The 24,281-nt window shown below is 39.5% G+C and overlaps 2 protein-coding genes across 4 annotated transcripts; one reads left to right on the top strand and one right to left on the bottom strand.

The window, feature by feature from the left end:
* Positions 1 to 9,541: 9,541 nt before the first annotated feature.
* baalcb (BAALC binder of MAP3K1 and KLF4 b) lies at positions 9,542 to 14,975 on the top strand. Of its 3 annotated transcripts, none has more exons than XM_085247376.1 (5): positions 9,542 to 9,773; positions 10,296 to 10,471; positions 10,715 to 10,928; positions 12,166 to 12,365; positions 14,144 to 14,975. In XM_085247376.1, exons 3-5 carry the CDS (start codon positions 10,748 to 10,750, stop codon positions 14,306 to 14,308), a joined length of 546 nt encoding a protein of 181 aa, XP_085103502.1. In that variant the 5' UTR covers positions 9,542 to 9,773; positions 10,296 to 10,471; positions 10,715 to 10,747; the 3' UTR covers positions 14,309 to 14,975. The 3 variants fall into 3 exon arrangements, with proteins under 3 accessions (XP_085103502.1, XP_085103501.1, XP_085103503.1); XM_085247375.1 differs by having other exon boundaries at positions 9,542 to 9,803; XM_085247377.1 differs by having other exon boundaries at positions 9,542 to 9,826.
* Positions 14,088 to 19,642, bottom strand: nme6 (NME/NM23 nucleoside diphosphate kinase 6). The gene is made up of 6 exons (XM_085247373.1): positions 19,375 to 19,642; positions 19,036 to 19,138; positions 17,445 to 17,547; positions 17,179 to 17,218; positions 16,367 to 16,527; positions 14,088 to 15,280 (listed from the first exon to the last, which is right to left on the bottom strand). The coding sequence occupies exons 2-6, from the start codon at positions 19,126 to 19,128 to the stop codon at positions 15,129 to 15,131; spliced, it is 549 nt and encodes a 182-aa protein (XP_085103499.1). The 5' UTR covers positions 19,129 to 19,138; positions 19,375 to 19,642; the 3' UTR covers positions 14,088 to 15,128.
* Positions 19,643 to 24,281: the final 4,639 nt, after the last annotated feature.

Here is a 24,281-nt window from a genome sequence, read left to right as displayed (position 1 = left end):
TTATTGATGCTAGAGGTCAGAGGAGATTGGTCAGACAGCCTTTACGTTGATAGGAAACTAACAGTAACTCAGGTAACCACTCATTACAACCAAGGTATCCAGCAGAGCATCTTCTGCTGTAGCAGCAGAAGACCACACTGGGTGGCACTCCTATCAGCTAAGAACAGAAAACCAAGGCTACAATTCACACTTAGTTGAATCAATGCCCTGAAGACTTAAGGTAGTCCTGAACTCCAAAGGGGTTCCAGCGCAGTATTAGCAAGATCTACTTAAAATATACTTAATAAAGTGTCTCCTCAATGGATGTTGTCTGTTCAACTCGGGTATTTTTTGTGTTTTTTTCTGCGCTTAATCCTGCTGTTCATTGACTAGTATCTCAACAGTCATTGCAGATAATCTGGGATTAATATTCACTTCTTCAACTGTTTAATACTTTCCTAATTTTCAAGGCTTAGTAATGTGATCAGAGTCAGAGGTGGATGTTTAGCCTTTCAGTCATGCTATAATGGCAGATTTGATCAGTCAATCAGCTGATTTGCTCCAGATCAAAATAAGAAACGTCAGCCATCATCTGATGAGCTGATTTGTTAAATTTAGTCTGTCATTGTTTTCACATGTCAAAAGAAATGTTGCATATGCATTAAAGAGTACCTGCCTAAATTTTCTTAATTTTGGATAAATATCCAACCAAAAGTGATTATTCTCCAGCATAATAATAATGTCATTATCTTCCACTTGGGATGCACTTCATCACAGGTGACTAACTATGTGTCAGCATCAGGTCGATTAGGATCATCACCTGCAATTAAGAACAATTTTAAAATGAAGCCCAAAGGCAGTGGTAGCTGTCATTGAACTGATGTCGTGTAACTTGATTTTGTCAGCGGGTGCAAACTGCTCTGCTGAAAGACAGAGACATGAATCAGCAATAGCGGCTGCCAAAATGACTGACAAAGTCACTCACTAACACAGCCATAGCGGCTGAAGGTTGGCGCTTATGTCACGTCAGATAAATGTGTGAGTGTGAACAGCCATAGAGAGAGGAGGCTCAATCAGAGTGCTGGCTGTAACTCAGTTTTATAGTTCATTGAGGCCAAAGAGGTGCCCAGAATGTGCAAAAAGTCTTTCGTTGTTCTCCGTGACTCTGTGATCGTGTGCAAGAAGATACTGATGTGGATTCTCATTCAAAGTGGAAAGCTGTTTAATGTGGCCTTTTAAACAGTAACACGCGTCATAGTTTGTGCTGCTTTAAAATTGATTGCAGAGTGACACATATGTTTATGTAACTGAGTATCCAAAAATAAATAAATCTGCAGCTTCTATGTGTTTTCAGAGCAAACGTGCAGCAGAGCTCCTCCCATTTCAGCAAAAATACACACTGCAGCTCACCTCAGCAGTGGTGATGTATAATAAAACATAAGAGCAGTGGACCAGTTTGTCTGCCTGCGCTTTAAATTTATTTTCTGACAGTTTCATGATTAGCAGGGGCATCATCTCAGACGTGCACTTTTTTTGGCTAACACATCCTTGTCTCTCTCATCCTTCTTACATACATTCCTCTCACTTTTGTACAAGTTTAATTCCTCTGTTTTTTTAAATCAGGATTGCTTTTAAGATCATTTTGTCCAGCGACTAACGAGCAGTGTAAACCTACAACAAACAGGAGCTTCGGTTAAATAAAAATAGGAACGGGTTTTCGGAAGAAATAGCCATAATGATAAGATGTTCTCTTCTCGCTGTCCTCTTGTCAGTTTGAGTTGTGAGACTCATGCATCAGGCTATAAGACATGGAGGTGCACTCTTCCCATTACCGTGAATCAGCAGCGTATGAAACAATCCCATCTGCTGCACCGCCTGCTCTTCTTTTATTGTTCTACACACTTCTGTAATGTGGACTCATTTTGGTATGTATTGATTCTGTATTAAGGTGAAAATTGTTGGTATGCAGAGAAAGCAGACTGTATAATACAAGCAGAGCTTAAGTATCACTTCGGTATGAAAAGAAAATCTGAAAAACAACCAGTTAAGATGAGCTGACTCACACAAGTGCTGCTGGATGATCCTCTGACTCAGCAGTTCGTCATCACTGTAACACAGCCAACCACTCACCATTTAATTAGAAGGGGTAGATAGTCAGCGGACAGGAGATGGGTGGTGATCTTCTTTGGTGTACTCACATTACTGCTGTGTAATGTGAACTAATGTGTCATAGTTTCTAAATGAGGATATCTGTAACATTTTAAACAAACAGATCCACAGCTCATTTTATGCATTTGGATGAAAATATCAGAAATGAATCTAAATTAGCTCTTTGACTGATACCATTGACTTTACGAATGTCTGACTGCTCCCCTGAGGGCACATTATCGTTCCTCAAAGTAATTAGCGGCTCTGCACTCAAACAGTATAGAGTGACTAATTACCCAAATTATCTCGCGGGCTCATTAGCTTCGGATGGCTCTTGACACTGCTAAGGCACTTTTTAAACAATGGTAGAAATTACACTGTCAAAATGTCACTCGTGGCTGTGAAATAATAGCCGTGCAACTAATCGAATGCGGAAAATTAAATCAAGGCTGATGCATTTCGCACGGTATCTTTATTACTCCCATTAAAAAGCAAAATAGCCTTCCAGAATTATACCGGTCTGTGTAATTGTTGGTGGAGATCCCACACAAACTAGCGCACCTTTGTTTTCAGAGACGTCCTCGTGCTTTTAGAGGCATTAGCTGCACGCCAGTCAATGAATGGGAAGGTAATCAGGTTTAATTCACTGTCACCATTCATCACAGTTAGTGATAACCCAGAACAACCTTTGCATTGCATGCCCGTGCATTTGAATCACAAAGTTCTTGTTACATCAAAGTGGTGAACCAAGATGTTGGCCTTATACTTGATTGGGAGCTTTCTTTGCAGGGTGTTGGTATTGGGGTACATTTATGCATTGTGCTGTTGCCTGTCCTTCCACATAAGAAAAAAGTATCAAATTTTACCAGGAAAAATGCAAACAAACTTACTAATAATATGCTATGTTAAGGGTATCAAACATAAAGCCTGGGGACCGTGTTCGGCCCAGCTCCAATCCAAATATAACTCCAGTCCGGTCCATTGGACACCTCCAGAAAATGTCAAGGAGGGCAGACCTCCTCCATAGCCATTCCTATGGCAACAAAGTAACAGATAAGCAATAATAGACATTTCTATATCACCAGTATTTCTTAATTATAATTTATTAACTATGAATTGCTCTCTTGTAACTGTAATTGCAGGAGATGGTAATGAGGTACAGAACTTTTTTTGTAATTTCACTCTTCTACTTATTTGTGCTGACAGATTTTTTTTCATTCACTACATCAGCATTTCTTCACCACATAGAAAAACAGAGACGTACTGTATAAATGTAACTTCTTCTTTTCTATTACCTCTATTACAGAAAATAGAGTTTTTCTGTTTCAGCCAACTTAAGATGAAAGTGTGCTGCAATGTGGCCCCAATGTGAAATGAGTTTGACATCCCTGCCCTGTGTGGTTCCCTGCAGCAGGTCAAACTGTCATCATCATAAGATACCTGAATTTGTTCTTGATACTCAAAATGTAAATGGCTACTCATTATGACCCCATCGCCCTCTGTTCTGCTGCCACACATAAGACTAAATTTATACAAAGCTGTGAATGTGAAATGGGAGTAAGCCTGACATTTACTGAACTATTTCACATCTCCCCTAAGGACCTCTTTCCCATTACATGAGTTTTAGTGTCATTCTTAAGCCAATTAATTTATATTCTTTGTTTCACGAAAGGCAAAACTGCTGCAGCATTGCTCTGAGGACTCACTGCCTGCACAAGATCATCTATTGATTTTGGTCTTCCAAAGCCATCATATAGTCATATATTACAGAATATAGTGGGACACAGTGATTTCTGAAACGTTTTTTGAGCTTATTATAGCTCCTTAAAGGAAAACCTTTGCTAAACACTTATGTTGTGTCTCTCATAACACAACATTTAGAGAATATTTTAACTGCTGTAAGGCTCCAACAGTTTGTACCATGAGCAAATCTCAGAGGTTTTTCTTTGTATTCTGTTGTGAGTTTGGAATGAAAAAAACTAGGATGCTTAACATATAGAGTAAAATACTTTGCAGCCCACCTACTTCTCTCATGCTTTCTGAACTCATTTACTCAGCTTAAATTTATTATAAAGGGGGTTTTACATTATTTTTGGCAAAGGGTAAAGAAAATATTTGGCTTTTTCTTTGTTGGCTAAGTTTATTACATAATCAGGTAAAACAGTTTTGTCAATATAAATTATTGATGAGGCACAAAAGGCAAAAAAAGTCACATCTTCACTTGACAGTAACAGTAAATACAATGCGTGGCATTTCAATACAATGTTGAACTTTCAGCTGCTCCCTTATTAGCAAGGAGTCACCACAGCAGTTAGGTCCACATATTTGATTTGTCTTCTTCACGCCTTTCCTGCTACATCCCAAACGGGATTTGTATCTCTTCCTGGGATCAAACAGGGGATCTTTTGCTTGTTAGGTTAATGTGTAAACCACTACACTATGAAATTAAAAAAAACCCACAGTTAGGACAGCGATGAACTCTACGCGTCCATTTGATTTCTACGCAGCATTTGGGAGGGACCCTTCAGCAGGATCTGGTGGTCCAGATGGTCGTCTCTAAAACTCCTACATACATATCCACACTGGTATTAAGATTTTCACCACAAAATAGTCACTGGATAGAGTTTAGCTGACCTCCAGACTTTTTTTTTGTTAGGGGGGGTGCTCCTGCCATTTGTTTATGTAAGCTCCATCACCTTCATGAGATAATTTTCCCTAAAAACTAGGTTCTCACCAAAGAAATTCCATGAATACTAATGCTCGGCTCTCTCGCTTCTTAAGGCTCCACTATTGGCCTTTCTGGAATATTCTTTGCCTTTGATAGGATTAGAGTTGTGTGTTTAGCAGGATAAAACGAATGGAGCACATAAAGTGCAAAGGCTGCGTTTATGAGCCAGCCCTCGCCAGAAATTTAAAAGGCGGAAATATCAATTGGGGCCAGAGGAGTGGCTAAAGATCAATTTTAGCTCTTCCCCCTGATAATGTAAAATGACAGTAACTGAAATTACATAAATCAGTCATGGAGAATGAGGTTTTTATGGAGCCAATATGAATCATTTTTAGGGCAAACATGACTTTTAGTGCTGCACAGGAATTGCAGCACAGTGTTTTTTTTTTTCATGCTACTTAGGTAATTAAATAGGATAAAAAGCCATTTCATCAAGATATGGTGAAATACATTAATTTATACAGCATGTTCCCAGATTAGAATTTTTTAATAGGAAGGGGGATATAGAACTATTTAAAGAAGCTGTCCTGTGTGGTTTCTTTCGCCTGGCTCTATTAGGACACAGTCCAGAAGTAATTTCTCCTTTAATAAAAAGACTAAGCTGGAAACAGATTTGTTACTAATTTTTGACAATCTTTCAGAAGTGTTGCGTTGAGCCCTCGCGGCCCTGTGTAAATAAACCCATCCACAGCTCATTACACTGACTGAGTAAATACTTTCATTTTAGCCACGCATGCTTATTCGGGGCAGTGGTCGTTCCTCTGCTCTGGAACACTTTGCACTAATGAAAAGGTGCCATGTTCGCTGAGATTGTGATGGATTGAAAGAACACAACCTCTGGAGAGATCTCTGGCAAAGCGTCTCATGAGAGGAGGAGACTGGCGCTGCCGGTCTGAGGAGAGGAGGCGCGTCTGTGCCAGAAAAAAGCCCCGAGATGTGATTGATGCCGATGAACCACAACCTCGAGGCAAACCTCAATCTGGATAAGCTGCTCTTTGTGCCGCTGGCAGCTCCAGTATCAACAATTTGCTGATGGAATCCAGACAAGCGGACATGATAACATCTCAGTGTCCCTCCCAAAGGGTTTTGTTTTTCCAAGTGATGTTAATTTAAAGAATTGAAACTCTAAAAGTTTTAAGTTTTAGAACAATATGGCATACCTTTGATCATCATTGCAGCTAATCTGATTGCAAAACCATGTTTTTTCCCACCCTAAGTTCTAAGCTTCCTAATTAGTTTTCCTGTGCTGTAACACACTGGCTGTCTCACTAAAATCCCAGTGAAAGTTGGGATTTGGCCGCTTCACTGTTGCACATAGGCTCATTTACTCCCTTGCCTAACTGAATTTGCCAGAAAAAGTTCTTTTCTTTCTCACAGAAACTTTAGCAAATCAGTGGAGAGTGCACATTTTTGCTATCAACAAAACCCAGCTGGAAACACAAGGGAGAGGTTTGACACATACAGACTGTACATAAATTTAAAGGGAATATGACAACTCACTTCTTATCTTGAGTGTCATGCATTTAACAATTGCTGAACTTTAGCAGCTGCTTTATAAGAAATAACTTTTTAAAGTGGACCTTTACAGCTCAATTGTTTTAATATTCTTGGACTTTATTAGATTAGCTTTGCATGATTCAAAATTCAAAATGATCGATCTTCCACAGGGGCTTTGGTACAGCCCCTCCTCAGTTTGTCCCCAGCTGAAAACAAGTAGTTTTTGGCATTCTTCCTTTTAATGATGCCTTCTCTTTCCTTTTGATTGGCTGCCCTTCGTAAATAGAAGTTTTGAACAGCAGTTTAAAAATCTATCTGAAACTTATGTCATTATTTGACACCTTGGACATGTTTCATATGCACCATGCATATTTTAAATGTAAAATGTTACTCATTACAGTGTATCATAGACTTGCTCACTGTTAAAATAAAAGGCTGTTGCATGGATCTTTGTTTGTTGCTGGAATAATTTACTCCTGTGTAGCATTTGGCCGTGTGCCACATTAATCACCAGGGTAATGGGAAGACAGGCCTATTGACCAGTAGTCCAATAGGACAGAGGCTCAGGACATACAAATCAAAGCTGTCCGGCTTCATATTGACAAGGCTGTCCACAGGAAGCAAGATTTATTTGCCAGGTGACAGGGGAATGAGCACAGGAAGTCATGGAGATGTGATTTGGCTCAGGATCAGCCAGATCTGCACAAATTAATGGTTTATTGTGTATTTAAAGGGCAACTGGCAGTTTGGTAAATCCCCAAAGTAAAGCCAGAGGTGAAATGTGTGTTCTGCTTTTGGTCTAATGCACCTGTGTGTAGGAGGGTGGTCAGGTGTGTGAGAGCTGCTCACGGTGAGCTTCCTCAACATGAAAAAGTGAACAATGACGAGTTTTCTATTTTAAGAAGTTTGGTGTATCCCGCCAAGTCTTTGGAATCTAAAGGACCTCATCTGCAGTACTGTGAGCAGTCATCACTAACTGACCGGGGCATAGACCATATGATGTTGCACATTAAATCTTTTCTTTCTGACAGGAACAAATGTCGAACTATCACATTAGTGAATTGGTTTTACAGTCTGAGCTCCATTCTTTGTTTGTGTGTGTGCGTGTTTTTTGTTGGGTTTTTTTTTTTTGGTTTTTTGCAGTGTGCTTTATTGGCAGCAGATATGTCAGGAATAAATGACCTCTATTTCCACAAGCAGACCTGTAGTGTTCTCTCTGCAGTAAAGCACAAAGAGGGATGCTGTTTATTGTTCATTCAATTCATTGTGGAACCGCAGCACAGAAGTGTGATGAATGTGCACTTTGCAGCCAACTGAGGAGTTTCACAAGCAATCAGTGAAATGCAGATTTGAGAGAGAAGGGGCCTTTCTATTGTAAAGGGAAGCTTCAATACTGAAGCAGTACTGAAGTAGCATATTTAAATGTTTACAGGGTGTTTTTGTGCACAGGATGTTTTGACGTGTCAGTGTAGAGAACCACTGGAACTCAGTGCATTTATCCATCCATCTGTTCTTTTCCACTTAGCCAATTCAGGGTTGGGGGACTGGAGTCTATCCCACCTACCATAAGGCGAGAGGCAGAGTAAACCCTAGACAGGGTCCCCAGTCTGTTGCAGGGCTTACACAGAGAGACACACAACCATTCACACTCGCATTCACACCAATGGGCAATTTAGAATTACCAGGGAAGAGAGAGCTGAGTGTAAAAGCAAAGCTCTCAATTTACCGGTCGATCTACGTCCCTACCCTCACCTATGGCCACGAGCTGTGGGTATTGACTGAAAAAACGAGATTGCGGATACAAGTGGAGGAAATGAGCTTCCTCCGAAGGGTGGCTGGCCTCTCCCTTAGAGATAGGGTGAGAAGTTCGGCCATCCGGGAGGGGCTCAGAGTAGAGCCGCTGCTGCTCCCCCACATCGAAAGGAGCCAGCTGAGGTGGTTCGGGCATCTGACAAGGATGCCCCCTGGGCGCCTCCTGGGTGAGGTGTTCCAGGCATGTCCCACCGGGAGGAGGCCCCGGGGCAGACCCAGGACACGCTGGAGAGATTATATCTCTCGGCTGGCCTGGGAACGCCTTGGTGTTCCCCCGGATAAGCTGGAGGAGGTGGCTGGGGAGAGGGAGGTCTGGGCCTCTTTGCTTAGGCTGCTGCCCCCGCGACCCGGCCTCGGATAAAGCGGATGAGGATGGATGGATGGATGGAACCTAACCCCACTAACTGCCTGTTTTTACACTGTGGAAGGAAGACAGAGAACCCAGAGAGAACTGACACAGACACGTGGAGAACATGCAAACCCCGCAAAGAAAGGCATCGGCCAGATGGTGGATTCAAACCCAGAAAGGTTCTTGCTATGAGGCTAACCATGGTGTCTCTGCCTGACATGTAGAAGTGGTCAAGATGAGGTTCAAACCAGAATGGTTGTTGGTGCCAGACATGCTGGTCTGAGTACTTGAAGAACTGCTGATTAACTAGGATTTTCCCACATACAGATCTAAAGAGCAATTTCAGCAGCATGTCTCAGTTTTTCTACCTGCTAATTGTGTAAAATTACATAAAATTTTCTGTTGCTCATTGCCCAGACTGTCATGTATTTATGAAAGTTTTTGTCGGAAAAAAATTGTTGATGTCAGAAGTCAGAGGAGAATAACCAGACTGCTTCAATCTGATAGGAAGGGAACAGCAGCTCAAATAACAACTCACCGGAACCAAGGTCTGCAGAAGAGCATCTCTTACTACCACAAAACTATTGCTACTTAGATGCCTAAAGTATATAGTTTCACATATGTTATAACATTTGATCTTCCCTAACAGCCCTTACAACATTTTCAGAACCGCCTGACTATCTCCGCTTCCTTTTCTCAGGAGTGGGACCCATTGCGGTCTACTGCTGCTGTAGCCCCCTCATCCTCACCACAGACTGCTTCAAGGTTCAGTCTGTGGTGTGTTCAGATAGTAGAAGTAGTAGTTTTTATGTCAGGACTGTAAACACGTTTTTTAAAGGCCGCATAGACAAGAAATTTGGAATCAGATACTGTCATAAAATATGAAATGAAATAAATAAAGTGCAACTCAGTTCGCGGTTATCAAACAAAAGTCAATCAACGCTCGCAGAGGACCGTTATTTTATTTTGAAGTTTACCTGGCAACAGCTGAGGTAATACTTTGATTTTTTTTTCTGCTTGAATTCAAGTACACCCCCTCATCCTCAGGACAAGAGGATGGACGCTCTAACATACACCGCTCCGCCACAGATCCGCCGTTCAGTGTGTTTACAGGAGGATGAATGAAGAGGCTGGTGGTGCAGCAGCGTGCGGACGCGCAGTGTGCTACCGGCTGTGCTCGTGTCGCTAGTATAATTATTATTATTATTAACAGTGTGTTACTGGTTTGACTGGCAGACGACACACTGGAAAAGCACCGAGGCAAGACAAAAACCCGACTTTCCAGCATCCGTAAGCCTTCAGAGATCATCTGTGTTAGTGTCCGGTGTTTGATTCATCTGCATTACAGCGCCATTCGCGTTTCCGTCATACATATTTACATCTCGTCTTTCTGTTTATGTATTTCACGGCAGTGTTGATATTTTTTTCCTATGGCCTGTGACGATGACAGTGACGCGAAAGCTGCCTATGTATCGCCAGCTGACAGATCCATATACTATGATTTATGTGTTTTTCTTCGCTTATTTAACAGCCTATATGCGACTTTATGGCTTTACAGCAGCGCTCTCCACCTACATGATCTGAAGGGGGGGAGGGCTAAATAAGTTAAACAGGACGGTATAAAGAGCCCGAAGGCCTGACTGCGAACGGCTAATTCAGTGTCTGACAATCAGTGAAACCGAGAATTTATTTACATGCAATTTGAGGAAGACTTGATTTTGCAATACGTAGACAGATAGAAAAACACACATTTCAATAACTTCTCTCATCTCTCTCCTGTAGATTTGAACATGGTCTCCCTGGTCTACTTAATAATCAGAAGATGCTGCATAAACAAACCTAAACATAGCTGAGTTAACAGAGGGTGGGACCACATAATCTGCTCTCTGAAGGATAGAAGTTGATGCATACTAACTGTATGAGGGCCCTCAGCTTCTCCCACAGCTGTGTGCTGTGCTGTAAGTATGTGTTTGTGTCATATCTCTCATATGAGAGAATAACGTGCATAAATAAGTGTATTTGGATGACTCCTGTGTTGCAGAGGTCTGGTTGTTCACAAACAGTGCACAGCAGGCACACTGAGTAATTATCTCATCATTTTTAAGTCATTTAGATTGTTTTGCAGTGCATGTCGTGTAAAGAACTGGATCAGTAGACACACACTTAACATCACAGTTTCCTGTGATTCAAATCACTTCCAGTGTGAATCTTTTTGAGCTGGGAAGTGAAGAGTCATGGGCTGTGGGGGCAGCAGAACTGACGCTTTGGAGCCTCGCTACCTGGAGAGCTGGACAAAAGAGACGGAGTCCACATGGCTGACGAGCACAGACACAGATATCCCCTTGTCATCCATCCAGAGCATCCCCTCTGAGAACTCAGAGGCTGGCTTCACTTCTGAGAAAACAATCAGCCCTGGTAAGAAGAATGAATTACTGTATGGCTGAGCAGATGGGTGAATGAATACTGAATTAATCTCTTAACCGGAGCAGGCATTAATTTAACCTGCTGAAAAGAAATATCCTTGATTACTGTATGAAGAAATATAAAGGGGGCTGGGAGGCTTCCCCATCAGAATTTAATATATCTGTAACAGATGATTTTAAATCTGTTTGTTTTTGCATCAATCCGTAGTTTCTAATGTTATTGTTCTACTGCCGTTTTACATGAGTAAGGTACATCCTTTAAAATCTCACTGCTGTAAATAATTTGAACATACTAGCAATGACTTGCCCATTCTTTACACTCTTTCTATCAAAGCGGAGTGGACCATCTCTTCATGTCAAGGGCTGTGCTGATGGCATGCCTGATTTCAACAAGAATCCATTATGCAGAAGAAAGAAAACAGAAACATGAGTGACAGAGGAAGTATCCACTTTAGAGACCTTTGTTCTTCTAGTGTGCAGTTAGTTGTATGTGTCTCTACATACAGGTCAGGACATCAGAAACAGATAAATCTCTTAGATGGATCCTCTTCTTTTCTTTGAAGCCAAGGGGAGATGAGTCCGTAAATGGGGATGATAGGCTGCTTCAAAAGCCACTGTGCTCAAACAGGGCTCAGCTCTCATGGCAACAGATACAGGCATGAGTGAATGCAGGGAGAGGAGCCTTGATGTAATTGTGAAGGCAAATTGACTTGAGCTTCAATGTGGAGAGATAAAACAGACCCAAAATTGGCTAAATTAATCAGCAGCTGGGAACCAAACAGATTTTTATGACAACAATCGTAATAAGTTGTGGTTCAGTATGTCTAGAGAAAATATTCATTAAAATGTCCTCATTTCGTGTTTTGGTTTTGTCCAACCTGCACCATATGTCATCTGTCATCATTAGACACATGGTCACACATTAACGAGGAGATGAGGTGTACACACATCTGTAAAATGCAAACATCGACTACCTGCGAATAACTGATCACAGCTCACGCCTCCACAGTACCATCAAGTTGGTTCAGTGTAAGACAACTAAGTTGTCAATATGTAATCGCTACCGTTTCATTTACCGATGACTTCTAACAGAAGCTAATTGTGGCATAGCGGTTATCTTATCAAGCTGAAATTGATTAACTTCAAGAGAAAAAAAACGAAAATTCATAGAAATGTATAAAAGCTACAAACACATAAGCAGACATAGCTGAACCTCTACATCTTTACAGTTCCAGATTTCTTTGAAGACAGCCTCCCGCCACCGGCTCAGGCCTACCTAAAGGTCTGCTCGGCCATGTCTGAAGCCAGCCTGAACGATGTGAAGCCCAGCAGCACACCAACAGCACTGGGCTCTCCGCGGCAGGACACGACGATGCCTTCTTCTGGAACCACAGTGCAGCGCAGAAGTGTTTTGCACACTGAAGAGATTGTAAGCCTTTCCTTCTGTAATGTGTTTAAATGTGCTCGAGACAGCTCACAGCACCTTTTTTTCCCTGCAATACTGACCTACATCTAAGGTGTGGCGCATCAAACATTTCGTTTCACATTTGGAGCTAAACACATTCATACAATCACTTCTAAGATTTTGCAAGCATGTCATTGAAATTTGTTAGAAAGCTATCTGACAAATCACAGGCAGACCATTTATTTTAATAGTATGTCAAAGACAAGAAATGTGATGTGTGGAGTGCCTCAAGGTACCTGTTTGGGACCACTGTTAGTTTTGGATTTTATTAACGATTCTTTTTTAAAAATTTTAATATCTCAATTGATATGTTAGATATTTGAAGGCAGTAGAAAATTGGATGAAAGATAATAAACTGATGTTTAATGTTAGCAAACCAAAGTGTATGGTAATGCAGGTATCAACCAAAAACAAAACAAATACTTAAGCTTAGGTAATAATAATATTCCCATGGAACAGTTGCAGACCAGGAGAGAAACTGATTAGGTAGAACAGTGGATTGTAAATTAACATGGTCGAAACATACTGATATTATAATTTAATAAGTAATATAGGTAGAGGTCTGTCAGTGGTGTGGTTTAAACATTAATGACATCAGAGGCTATAAAACATGTTTTAACCCTTGTGTGGTGTTCGTATTTTTGTTACTCAGCCAGTGTTCATGGGTCTGGTGGACCCGCTAGAGTTTTGGCTTTCCAAATTAACACTATCAAACAATTTTATGTTAAATTACTCAACAGATGTTTACTTCATCCCAATTACAAGACATATGAACAGCAAACATGGTTAATTTTTTCCCTTTACCTTTGTTAGATCACATTTATGAATTAATGTACTTCTCGTTTTTCTTTTATATAAAATGTTATAAATAAATCAGTTATAATCAAGTGGAGTGAGTGGAAAGACACAACACATTTACACGTGAAAAAATAATTAATTGTTTAATTGTTCTTTTGAAAAAAACTGAACATGGGTCTCACAGACCCGAACACCATACAAGGGTTAAATCAATTTGTTCTGTCGCAGTTTGATTACTGAAGTGTAATCTGGTTGAGTGCTTCATCAAAAGAAATTTTAAAAAGTGCACACAGAAAACAATTTACAGAACTATGATAGGATAGAACTCCTTACCAGTTTATATTATGCAACAGAGTACTAAAGAGGAATTAAAATATTTGTTAAGACATGAAGACAGAGACATAACGTGAAAAGGGAAAGACCATCTATGAATCGAGGAGGGGGCCAAAGGGTACATCTTTCACCATCTTACAATGCTGTGATGGCAGCCATTCCCCAACTCTCTGTGAATGATACTTATGGCCATTGACCAATGGTCTTTGATCAATGGTTGTTTATCAATGGTCATGACAATTTGCATATTAATGATCAAGGAACTGACCTGTCAACCTATTGTTCATTCAGTGGGCTGTTTTCAGTTACTGTGCAAATGTACTGTTTATAAGGTTGGGGTAACCTGCAGTCAGCTGAGACTGAAGAAGTCACTTGGATGCAATGAAGTAATGCAGATGTTGACTATTGCTTCTTTTGGTGTCCTTTTATAAACTAGTTTTATGTTCTGCGAAATTCAGTGCTGTCTGTATAAGCAGAATTGGCTTGTTTTACACTGACATGTTGTTGATGTTGGCTTGAGTGTGTAGGACCCCAGGAAGAATATTTACCACACTGTCAGTATTTCAGTGTTTTTTATTATTTTTTATTGTCCATTTATTCTCCATTAACAGACAAAATGGCAGGACAATCGGATGTCGACCAAGCAGGTGACCATTACAGTCACCCAGAGCATCCACCAGGTGGACAAGAACGGGAAGGTGAAGAAGTCCCTCACGACATATGAGGTCATGAAACCAGTGGAAGCTATCAAACAGGTGGCGACACAAAACGCCTGAGTGCAGGGGGACATTGGAAGAAGCCAAAAAGTGAAAATAATTATGACTGTGAAAGAAATCGAACAGGTTTTGTGGTCTGACAGGTGTCGAAAGCACAAAAATCAGATTTCTAGTGCATTTAATACTTTACGATGTATGTTTTACTGACATGTTGGAGACTTTTACAAGAGACATTTGATCAAACAAGCATGGGGTAACAGGCAAAACAAAACGTGGTATGTTACAGCGAATGTCATATTAAAAGCAATTGTAGTATATTACAGCTGACAGCTTGTTTCCACATCAGTGTAAAGAAATCATTGCTTAGCACTGAACTCGAAAATAGTTTAATCCAGAATATTTTCACATTTTAAGATGTGGTTGAACATTAACATAGGTGTAAAACTATTACTGCAATATTATTTAATATGATATAAATGTTTCATAGTTTTGTTACTTGGCATTGATGCACCATTTGTAGTCGCTGCTGTCCTACAAAGCAAAAGGCTCAGGAAACTGACTGTGACGATTGCACTATTTACAGTGAAGCCTGGACGGAGGTTTGTGATAATAAAAAAGAAAAAGCGCTCACGAACAGCATCGTGTTTTGTAAGATATCGAGGTTACTTTTTAAAATTCTGTCGTTATTTGTGTTTTCTAATGATAATAAATTACACACCGAAATGTACTGTCCTTTTAAAATGAACTCATTTGGCATGCTCAAAGACAATCAGGTAATCATGTGGCCTTCAGCTGAGGTACCTCTGTATATATGTGAGCAATAGATCAACAGTAATAGTCTTTATACTGATGATGTTGACAGCGTTGAGCTGATCTGGTGTCAGCTTGACAATGAAAGTGTGTGAATCTGGTTTTGATGGTCATAACGGATCTGCCCTGATCTAAACAATGGCTCCTCCTTTTTCATCCACTCGTCTGCACAGAAGTCTGGGAAGAAGAAAGTAATCTCTCTTTGAGCCGACTCAAGAGAATCTACAGAAAACAATAACAGAATGGAAAATCAAAAATTTGCATAGTAATTACAGGCTTCTTTTTAATTGGTCTAAAAATGTCATTTATGTGCAACCAGAAAGACACGTTACTATAAAATATTAAGATGGATTCCAAGATCTGCTATGAAAATAAACGCAAATCTTAAACATTTCTTACATTTTCATGCAGCAATACTACTTGTCACATGTTCAAAATATAAATGTACAATACTGTGCAAAAGTCTTGAGCATTCAATTCTTTATAGTTTTTTCCCAAATAAGCCAGACTTATAATAAATCTTATAATAGAAATAGCTCTCCATGATTTCTGCTGTTCCCTCATTTTCAGTCCAGTCCTTCTACCTGACCATCTTCTGAAGAATGTTTTGTTTGTTTTTTCATGTCCTTCAAAAAGCCTGGAGAACTATTCCTGAAACTACAGAAAGCTGTTTTTGCCTTTTATTTTCATGCATGTTTGCACGTTTCAATAAATCATTGTACCCATTTCCCAATTTTCTAGTGAAACAAAAAGAAAAGAGGAGGGTTTTGCACAGACTATGCCTATTCTGTTTTCTGCCCAATGACACCAAACACCATTATAGAAACTGATGGGCTTTAAAAGATGTGAAATTGAGTCATGTGTAAAGTTATATATAGTTATAATAATAATGGATTGCATTTATATAGCGCTTTTTGGGGCCCTCAAAGCGCTTTACAATTCCACTATTCATTCACTCTCACATTCACACACTGGTGGAGGCAGCTACAGTTGTAGCCACAGCTGCCCTGGGGCAGACTGACAGAAGCGAGGCTGCCATATCGCGCCATTGCCCCTCTGGCCATCACCAGTAGGCGGTAGGTGAAGTGTCTTGCCCAAGGACACAACGACCGAGACTGTCCGAGCCAGGGCTCGAACCGGCAACCTTCCGGTTACAAGACGAACCACCAACTCTTTGAGCCACGATCGCCCCACTATTACCTCTTGCATATGTTTAAGATAATATATTCACAATAATAGATTATTAACATTACGCATATCATTTTGTTATCATTTTTTTAGCATTATGAAGCTTGGGAGCTTTTTTACCTGAGCCATGAGTTGTGTTCCTTGTGTCTGTGAGTCCAAACTGGCCCCTGATGGAAGCAGGCGAGTTGAATCTGGCTCTGAACACTTTGGTCGGCCCCATCAGTTCTCTCCAGTGGCTTATGGCATCCTCCCTGGCTAAAATGTACGCTCGCATTGGCCCACTGAGGACAAATTTCCACAGCAGTCATGAATCTGACTTTGAACACTGCTGATGTTTTCTAGATAACAGACCAAAAAAAAAAAAAACCACTCTTCATACAAATCTAATCTATTCACCCCCAGGACCTCCTGGGAAGACAGTTCAGCCATAAATAAATCCGTTTTAGCTAAACAATGCCAGCTGGTGCGGCATCAAGCTTGACTGGCTGACACACTTGAAGATGCTTCCTATGTTTGCGATATCAATAGCAGCAGTCAGAGAAGGGTTGCTGTAGCAACTACTGCTTCACTGCTGTGAGCAGACAAAAAAAAAAGACAAAGTAATTACAAACGCCTTTAACAATCCAATGGAGGCTCGCAGCAGGAGGACCTATTGTGAGTGGTCTGCATAGCGATATTTAGGCTACTGCACCAGGGAATTGTGTTCTAAACACGGATAACTGAAACTCCTGTTGTCCTGTTTTGGGAAAATCGTTTACTGGTGCCTTACTGAGCATGAAATTGGAGTGCTATCAGCAGAGGTGCTGATGGCTCTCCATCCATTATTCCATTTAAAATACAACACCCAACAACAATCATCCAAACACATAAAATTGTAACTCAATCACATGGAGTCAACGAAATCTGTCCATGATATAAGCATGGAGGCTTACCTTGACATGAATTCAACAAGTCTTTGATAGAAGAATCTCCCTGAGATTTGTAAAACAGAAATAATAAAGAAAGAAAGAATAAAGACCTTCAATAACAAAAAGGAGAAATCAGCTATCCTTCATTTGACAAGACATTTATTTCTTTTAACTGTCATACATACAGTGCACCCTGCTAAAATAGGCTGCTGACTCATTTATTTGGGTACATCATATACTACAGCAGTATTTTTAAGTAAAGCTTAAACACAAATGAATTGTTTCCAAACCTGAATGTTCAGCATAAAACCTCTCAGAGTCCTGTCGTCTCCAGACCAGATCTTTGCATCTAACAATCCCAAAGTTGTTGTCTAGAATTCTCTGGTGAAGAGCCTGAAAGACAGAAATCACGATGTTTGTCCTCCAAGTTGCATCAAAACATGACTGGATCAACTTTAGATGCTTTTTCCTGTGTGTAGATTTTTTTGCAGAGAAAAAGTTAAAAATTGACAGCTCTGCTTCAAAAGGTCATCCTCTTGTGCTTTAACTTGAGATGACAATAAAGTAATGCACATTAACAAGTGAAATTAAACCTATCACTGATGGAATATTTTATGATAGACACAGCTGCTATGATTTTGACGCGTCCAGGTCTGTGAGGTGAGCAAATGCTTCTTTACCACTCGATAAAATTGATATCAGAACAGAAAACATCAATTAATTAATTGCTGTTTTATTTGACAGTGGGTTAAAAAAAAAAAAGCAATTAAACGGAAAGATATGTTCATTTATGCTTCATTAATTCCAAAAACTAATCTTTATAGATTAAACAAATAAGGAACACAGTATTTAATTCAACCCATGCACACTGTTACACCCTGAGAAAGAGCAACAAATGTTTGAAATCTTGAAAAATGAAAATAACATTCACTGGTCATTTTATTAGGTACAGCTGTTCAACTGCTCATTCATCAAATCAGCCAATCACATGGCAGCAAGTTAATAGACATGTAGGCATGATGAAAACAACCTGCTGAACTTCAAACAGACCATCAGAATAGATGTATTTCAGAAATCGATGATCTACTTGTTGGGGCCTGAGGTCAGAGAAGGATGGCCAGACTGCTTTGAGCTAATAGGAAGGCAACGGTGACTCAAACAATCGCCCATTACAACCAAGGTCTGCACAAGAGAATTTCTCAACATGTTGAACCTTGAAGCAAATGGGCTACATGAGCAAAAAGAAAACACTGGGTGCCAGTCCTGTCAGCACAGAACAGGAAACTGACTCCACAATTCACACAGGCTCACCTTAACTGGACAACAGAAGAGTGGAAAATGTTATCAGGTTCTGATGAGTCTCCATTTCTACTGTAACATTTGGATGGTAGAGTCAGAATTTTGTGTAAACAACATTAAAGCAGGGATACATCCTGCCTTGTATAAATAGTTTAGGCTGATGGTGGTTGTGTAATGATGGAGATTTTCTTGGAACACTTTTAGTACCAGTTGAACAACACTTAAATGCCACAACCTGTCTGAGTATTACAACTGTCAGAAAGCTCAAAATATCTCAAACTGGTTTCTTGAACATAGACAATGAGATAACGGCACTCAAATGGCCTCCACAGATCAGTCACCAGAGCTCAATCCAATAGAGAACCTTTGGGATGTGTGGGAACAAGAGAGTCTCATCATGAATGTACAGCCAACAAATCTGCAGCAACTGTGTGATGCCATTATGTCAATATCAACCAAAATCTCAGAAGAATGTTTGCAGCACCTTGTTGAATCTGTGGTAGTCTGTAGCTTTCAGACTACAACTTCAACTGTGTAATCTTAGGTCTTAAACTCTGTAACTTAAACATCAGGGCAGCTTACCTCTAGCATCAAAGGATGAGCCACAGCATCTGGTTTGATGACCGCCAGGGTGAGCTGCAGCACTTTGGACAGGCGAGCACTTGTCAGCAACATTATCTAAAGACTGAACAGAAAATACGCCCTCAATGATAAGATCCAACTCGCCTAAAAGTACTTACATTTTTAGTTAAATTAATACAAAACAAACACCACAAGCAACGAAGATGCGACTTCTTTTTCGATTTTTTTTTTATCGTTAATTTACCATTAATATAAATCATATAAAGTTAATAAAAATACGAAGATTTTCTGCGTGACAGTTTCCAACCCATCAGTGCTAAGTTCGTGACTGACACTAACCTCTGTTGTGACTTCTGTCCAAAAAAGAAAAAACAATCAGTTTGTAACGGGGAGCAGAGCAACGGCCGCCGACATACTGTTAAATAAAAACGCGTAATTTTTGTGGAGTTAGCGGTTATCTACAACTGTAGCGTGTGAATATAGTCTGCATCCTTGCTTGTCCAATTACACCAAAAACAATGCTAAAAATGTGAAAATTAGCTGAACGAGTCGTTGTTTGGTCTGTCCGTTCGTAAAAAGGGTCCCCAGAAACAGTGCCAGCAGAGTTTGTTCCCCCGCGAGAAGAAGTAAAAACATAGATTTCATGTCTTATAAATTTTAGTTCTAATAGAAGCTTTTTGGAATTATTTTTCTTGATTTCCACAAAATGTGTATGTAGAATAGGAACGTAACTACACGTAGGTACTGGCATACTGAGATTCCATATATAAATACTGCACTTATTATTGCATTTGGCAGTGGAATGAGACAAATACTTTCCTATTGTTCCCGTATTGGAACGCTAGGAAAATGGAAAAATGTCATCTGGTCAGAAGGCAGTGTCAGAATTTGATGTAAATTACACAAAAGCATGGATCCATAATTCTTTATATAAACTGTTCAGTGTAAACAGTATAATGATGTGGGAGATATTTTCTTGGAAAACTTTAGTACCAACTAAGCTTTGCAAAAAAGTCACAGCATGCCTGAGTATTGTTAATGTACAGATAACACTCCATGTCACAAAGATCAAATTATCTCAACAGTGAGTTCACTGTACTCAAACGACGCAGTCACCAGATCTCAATCCACTAAGATGTGGGAGAATTGGAGATTTGCATCATGGATGTGGAGCAGACAAATCTAGAGCAACTGTTTGATGCTGTCATGTCAATATGGACCACAAATTTTTGAGGAATGTTTTCAGCACTTTGTTGAATCTGTGTCCTGGAAAATTTAGACAGTTCTGAAGGTGAGGAGTAGGGGAGTGGGTGCAAACCAATACTAGCAAAATATACCAGATCAAGTGTCCAGTGAGTGTGCCCTTCTCGTTATTAATGTTTAATTTGTTTCCTAGATTATTGGAAGGAAATTCTTTGTACATATACACTAAATGAATATTGCACCTGGGTTGTCTTGTAAAGCAAAGGACCAGCAGTTCCAAGTATGTGATATAAACGATCGATATAGAGAAATTTCCCTGCACATCAAAGTGAGCAAGAATGTTTGAACATAAAACCGAGACGTCGAGTTCAGCAGCACACCAGCTACAAGCAGGGACTGGAACGAGACAGATTTTTGTCTCTGGTATTTCAACACTGGGGCAGATCAGACATACAGTATGAATTACAAACACAGCGCACATTCCAGCAATGCAAAATGGCCACACCCTTGAAGAGTAGAGATTGTGTGTGTGTGTGTGTGTGTGTGTGTGTGTGTGTGTCTGACATTCAGAGAAACAGAATGGGGGGAGGAGGGTAGTTAGATGTCCCACATAGGTTTCTCCCACCTGCCCATGTCATGTGACTTGGGGTGACAGGACAGCTGTTACCTCCCATGAGAGGGCTGAAGAGGATAAGAAGAGGTGCAGAGTTAAATTGGATATATTTTAAGAGTACAGACTGAAGACCTAAATTCTATGTAACCTGTAGTTTTTGTATTTTGTATGGCTTTACAACCCACACATATCCATACACATCCTCCACTGACAATAAAGGCATTCAACTCAATCGTCAGGAAGACGTGAGAGAAAAGAAACTTGGATATGAAAGTTGTGTGAGGGTGTTGTGCTGTTTTATGATCACTTGCTTTGCTGTAAATAAATTGCAAATGAAATACAGGTGATTTTGTGTTTTTTACACTTATGATTTTGTCTAAGGTAGGGTGTCAAACATAAGGTGTGAGGATCAAAATCTGCTCACCGAAGATTCCAGTTGGGCCCACTGGATGACTTGGGAAAATATAACTTTTGTACTTTTAACTATATTTTAATAGGTTTTACAGCTTTTCCTGCTGATAAAGCTCTCCCCTGGAAGCTTTCATACTACACTTAAGTAGATATGTAAAAGATAAACAATAAAATGACAGACGAATTTATGTTTTTCATTGTGGAGTATAGAAATTTCATCAATCAACAAAAAACTTAATGTTTTATAAATATAGGACAGTCTGAGCAGTGAGCTACAAGAAAATTGATCATGTATAGAGACTGAGATGTGCTGTTGAAATTACACTTCATCTCATATCAAGATATATCTGGGATTAAATATGTCGCTAAATGTCTTTACACTGACAGAAAGTGCAGTTTCACTCCTCTGGCCCACTTAATATCAAAGTAACCCTCAATGTAAAATGAGTGTGGCATCCCTGGTCTAAGGCGTCATGATATCAAATCAAAAATTAACATGACAGGATCAAATGTGGCTGTTCAGCCATGCTTACACAGATATCCTGTACATTTTTAATCAGCAAAATGTAATAATCACATTGGCAATCAGCACCATATTAGCAAGTATTATAAGTGGAAGAAGTCAATACATGTAAGGTAGCTCAGTTTTACATGCAAAAGTACCCTAGTCGCCCTTTGATCTTGTACTAATGAGTGCGCATTTAACACCAGCAAGAATTTTATTATCTTGTTCCAGCAGTCAACAGGATAACCTGAAATACTTTTAGGACCTTACATCCCCCAAATGAGTTTATATGGCTGAACTGTCTGGTTATGGAGATACTGCGAGTTTGATACTATCCGTGTAATATAAGCAGCATTAAATTTACACAACACCAGCGTCTTTTCCAGGAAAAATAGTTTTTTAATGTTAAACTTTTTTTAAAACATCAGTCGTTCTTGTATTTCTTTTTAAGCCACACTATCATAATTGCAATTTGGAATGATAAAAATAATTTGTTGTGACCATTTATATACCTAAACTGCTCAGAAGTGTTAAAAAATAGTGTTTGTTTTAATCTTGAAATTGTTATTGCCTTAATATGAAATAACTTGTTAAATGTTAATGTTAAAGGATTTTTTTTTTTCCACAAAGGGCTCCTTCCAATTCTGCCTGTGTCCGCTCAGCATCTCTGCAGATGATGTATTGAGGAGCAGTCACTGAGAAGTACACCAAACTGCCTGAAAAGCAGTTTTCAGATGGTAGAGCGCAACACTTGGACAGAACAGACATCATCGATGCTCACTGCTGACTCTCTCTCTTTTTTTTTTTTCCCGTTCCTTTTTTTTTTTGCCTGTCCCATTTGGCTCTTTTGCCATCAGAATTATTGTCTAAAGGCAAAGAAAGATGCCCAACGGATTCACTTTACCAAATTGACCATCCCAGCCTTGCCGTAATGGTCACTGCTGACTCTCACTTCAAGTGTTCTCAGCTGGTCGGCTGATTCAGCTGATCCTGCACTCTTTGACCACCATAAAACTCATCTCTGTTTCATCTCCGTGCCACTGCTGCTGTTGCTTCTCTTGCTTCTCTTCCTTCCCTTGCTTCTGGCTCTCCTGCAGTTGTCGTTCCCTTTTGGTGGGAGTCAACTGACAACTGACTTACTCACGACCCCCACGGGTGCTTGGGTGTCCATAGGCTGCTCATTCTTTTGCCAGTAGCCACCGCAAAGTATCACGTGGAAAAGGAATGCTTAATGTGAGAAAAAACTGAGCTTTTGTCATGACCAACTGTGATGGAAATGTGCACAGCATCTTCACGTAGTTACACTGTTTAAAACGAGTGTCAATTATTGATTGATTTATTGAATGTATGCTTATTTTATTGGTTTTAAACTAAATGTGTTATATTTTTGCTGCTGGTTTTAATTACTATCCTGTTATTCTTTTAATTTTTAGGCTGTATCATTTTTATATCAAGTCCCTTTTTTTAATGGTTTCATGCACTTGATGATTTCTGTTTCTGTGAAAGACTTGGTTGTTTTATCAACAATAATGCATATGTTGTTTTAAATAAATATTAAAATAAACTAAATATTTATTACATACACAACATAGTTGTTAAACCTTATCCAAACTAAATGGTTCAGTTTAAGAAATTTTACGAGGAAATAATGAGCCTGAACAAGTAACAGTTTAATATCTTCCCTTATAATTACCCTTTATTATCCTCTACAGTGAGGCATTTAGTAAAAATTCCATCTGATTTACTACTATTTATATACACACATACTGTATATCGATACACAGGAGGATGTATGGTGTCACATCGCCTTCAGGTATTGGTTTCTATGACAAGAAACATTCACAAAGTGATCCAGTTATTATTTGAAAGACAGTGTTTAACAAACTTATTAGACCAAAAACTTGTTTAAAAAATCATATTTTTATTTATTAGGCAGGATTAAAACCTGAAATCAGGTTTTCAGAAACCCCTAAAACTGCTTTTTCTGTTCCGAAATGAAAATAAATAAATATAATTTGGCATCTTAATCTAAAACTAAAAACATTTTGTCAAATAGTCAATTTGAAAATTCATGGATAACAACAATAGTTACATTTTAGCACTCAAAACATTATTTGATTAAAGAGCTGGCACATACTTGTGGATTAACCATTACAGAAACATTCCAACAAGTCATTTTAGTAATTTCTAATACTAATAGATGCTATGATTTTTAATATTAGCAGTTAGATATGCTTGCCTGCGAAGTCATTTCAGCCTGTCATTGCCATTATGTAATTGAGCTGACAAAACATCCTACCATGCTTTGGTACAATAGCACAGTGAATATGATCGTTTAATAAAATTGTACTTAATTTGTCCCCTGCTATCGTCCAAAATCAGACCTCATGTGTCACCTCTGACTGCTGCAGTAGGCCCTTCTAGGGTGACACAGGCTCCAGTGTAACACCCAGAACCCTTTCATGTCCTAACTGTCGGGCTGGTGAGAAAAGTGTGGGATGTGTTTCCTGTTTT

The sequence above is a fragment of the Mchenga conophoros genome, linkage group LG15 (assembly GCF_057382185.1).
Source record: "Mchenga conophoros isolate Kocher_MC1m ecotype Shallow Benthic linkage group LG15, M_conophoros_male_GT1.1, whole genome shotgun sequence".
Taxonomy (NCBI): Eukaryota; Metazoa; Chordata; class Actinopteri; order Cichliformes; family Cichlidae; genus Mchenga; species Mchenga conophoros.
Note: the sequence above shows the minus strand (reverse complement) of the source record. Positions and strands in the feature narration are given on the sequence as shown.

Bases quoted from the DNA above. Each gene is read 5' to 3' on its own strand.
- nme6 (XM_085247373.1), bottom strand. From the start codon at position 19,128: ATGTTGCTGACAAGTGCTCGCCTGTCCAAAGTGCTGCAGCTCACCCTG. The intron at 16,528-17,178 runs GTAAGCCTCCAT...ATTTGTCCTCAG, and splicing joins CTTGTTGAATTCATGTCAAG to TGGGCCAATGCGAGCGTACA. The intron at 15,281-16,366 runs GTAAAAAAGCTC...TGTTTTCTGTAG, and splicing joins GAACACAACTCATGGCTCAG to ATTCTCTTGAGTCGGCTCAA.
- baalcb (XM_085247376.1), top strand. From the start codon at position 10,748: ATGGGCTGTGGGGGCAGCAGAACTGACGCTTTGGAGCCTCGCTACCTG. The intron at 10,929-12,165 runs GTAAGAAGAATG...ACATCTTTACAG, and splicing joins TGAGAAAACAATCAGCCCTG to TTCCAGATTTCTTTGAAGAC. The intron at 12,366-14,143 runs GTAAGCCTTTCC...CTCCATTAACAG, and splicing joins TTTTGCACACTGAAGAGATT to ACAAAATGGCAGGACAATCG.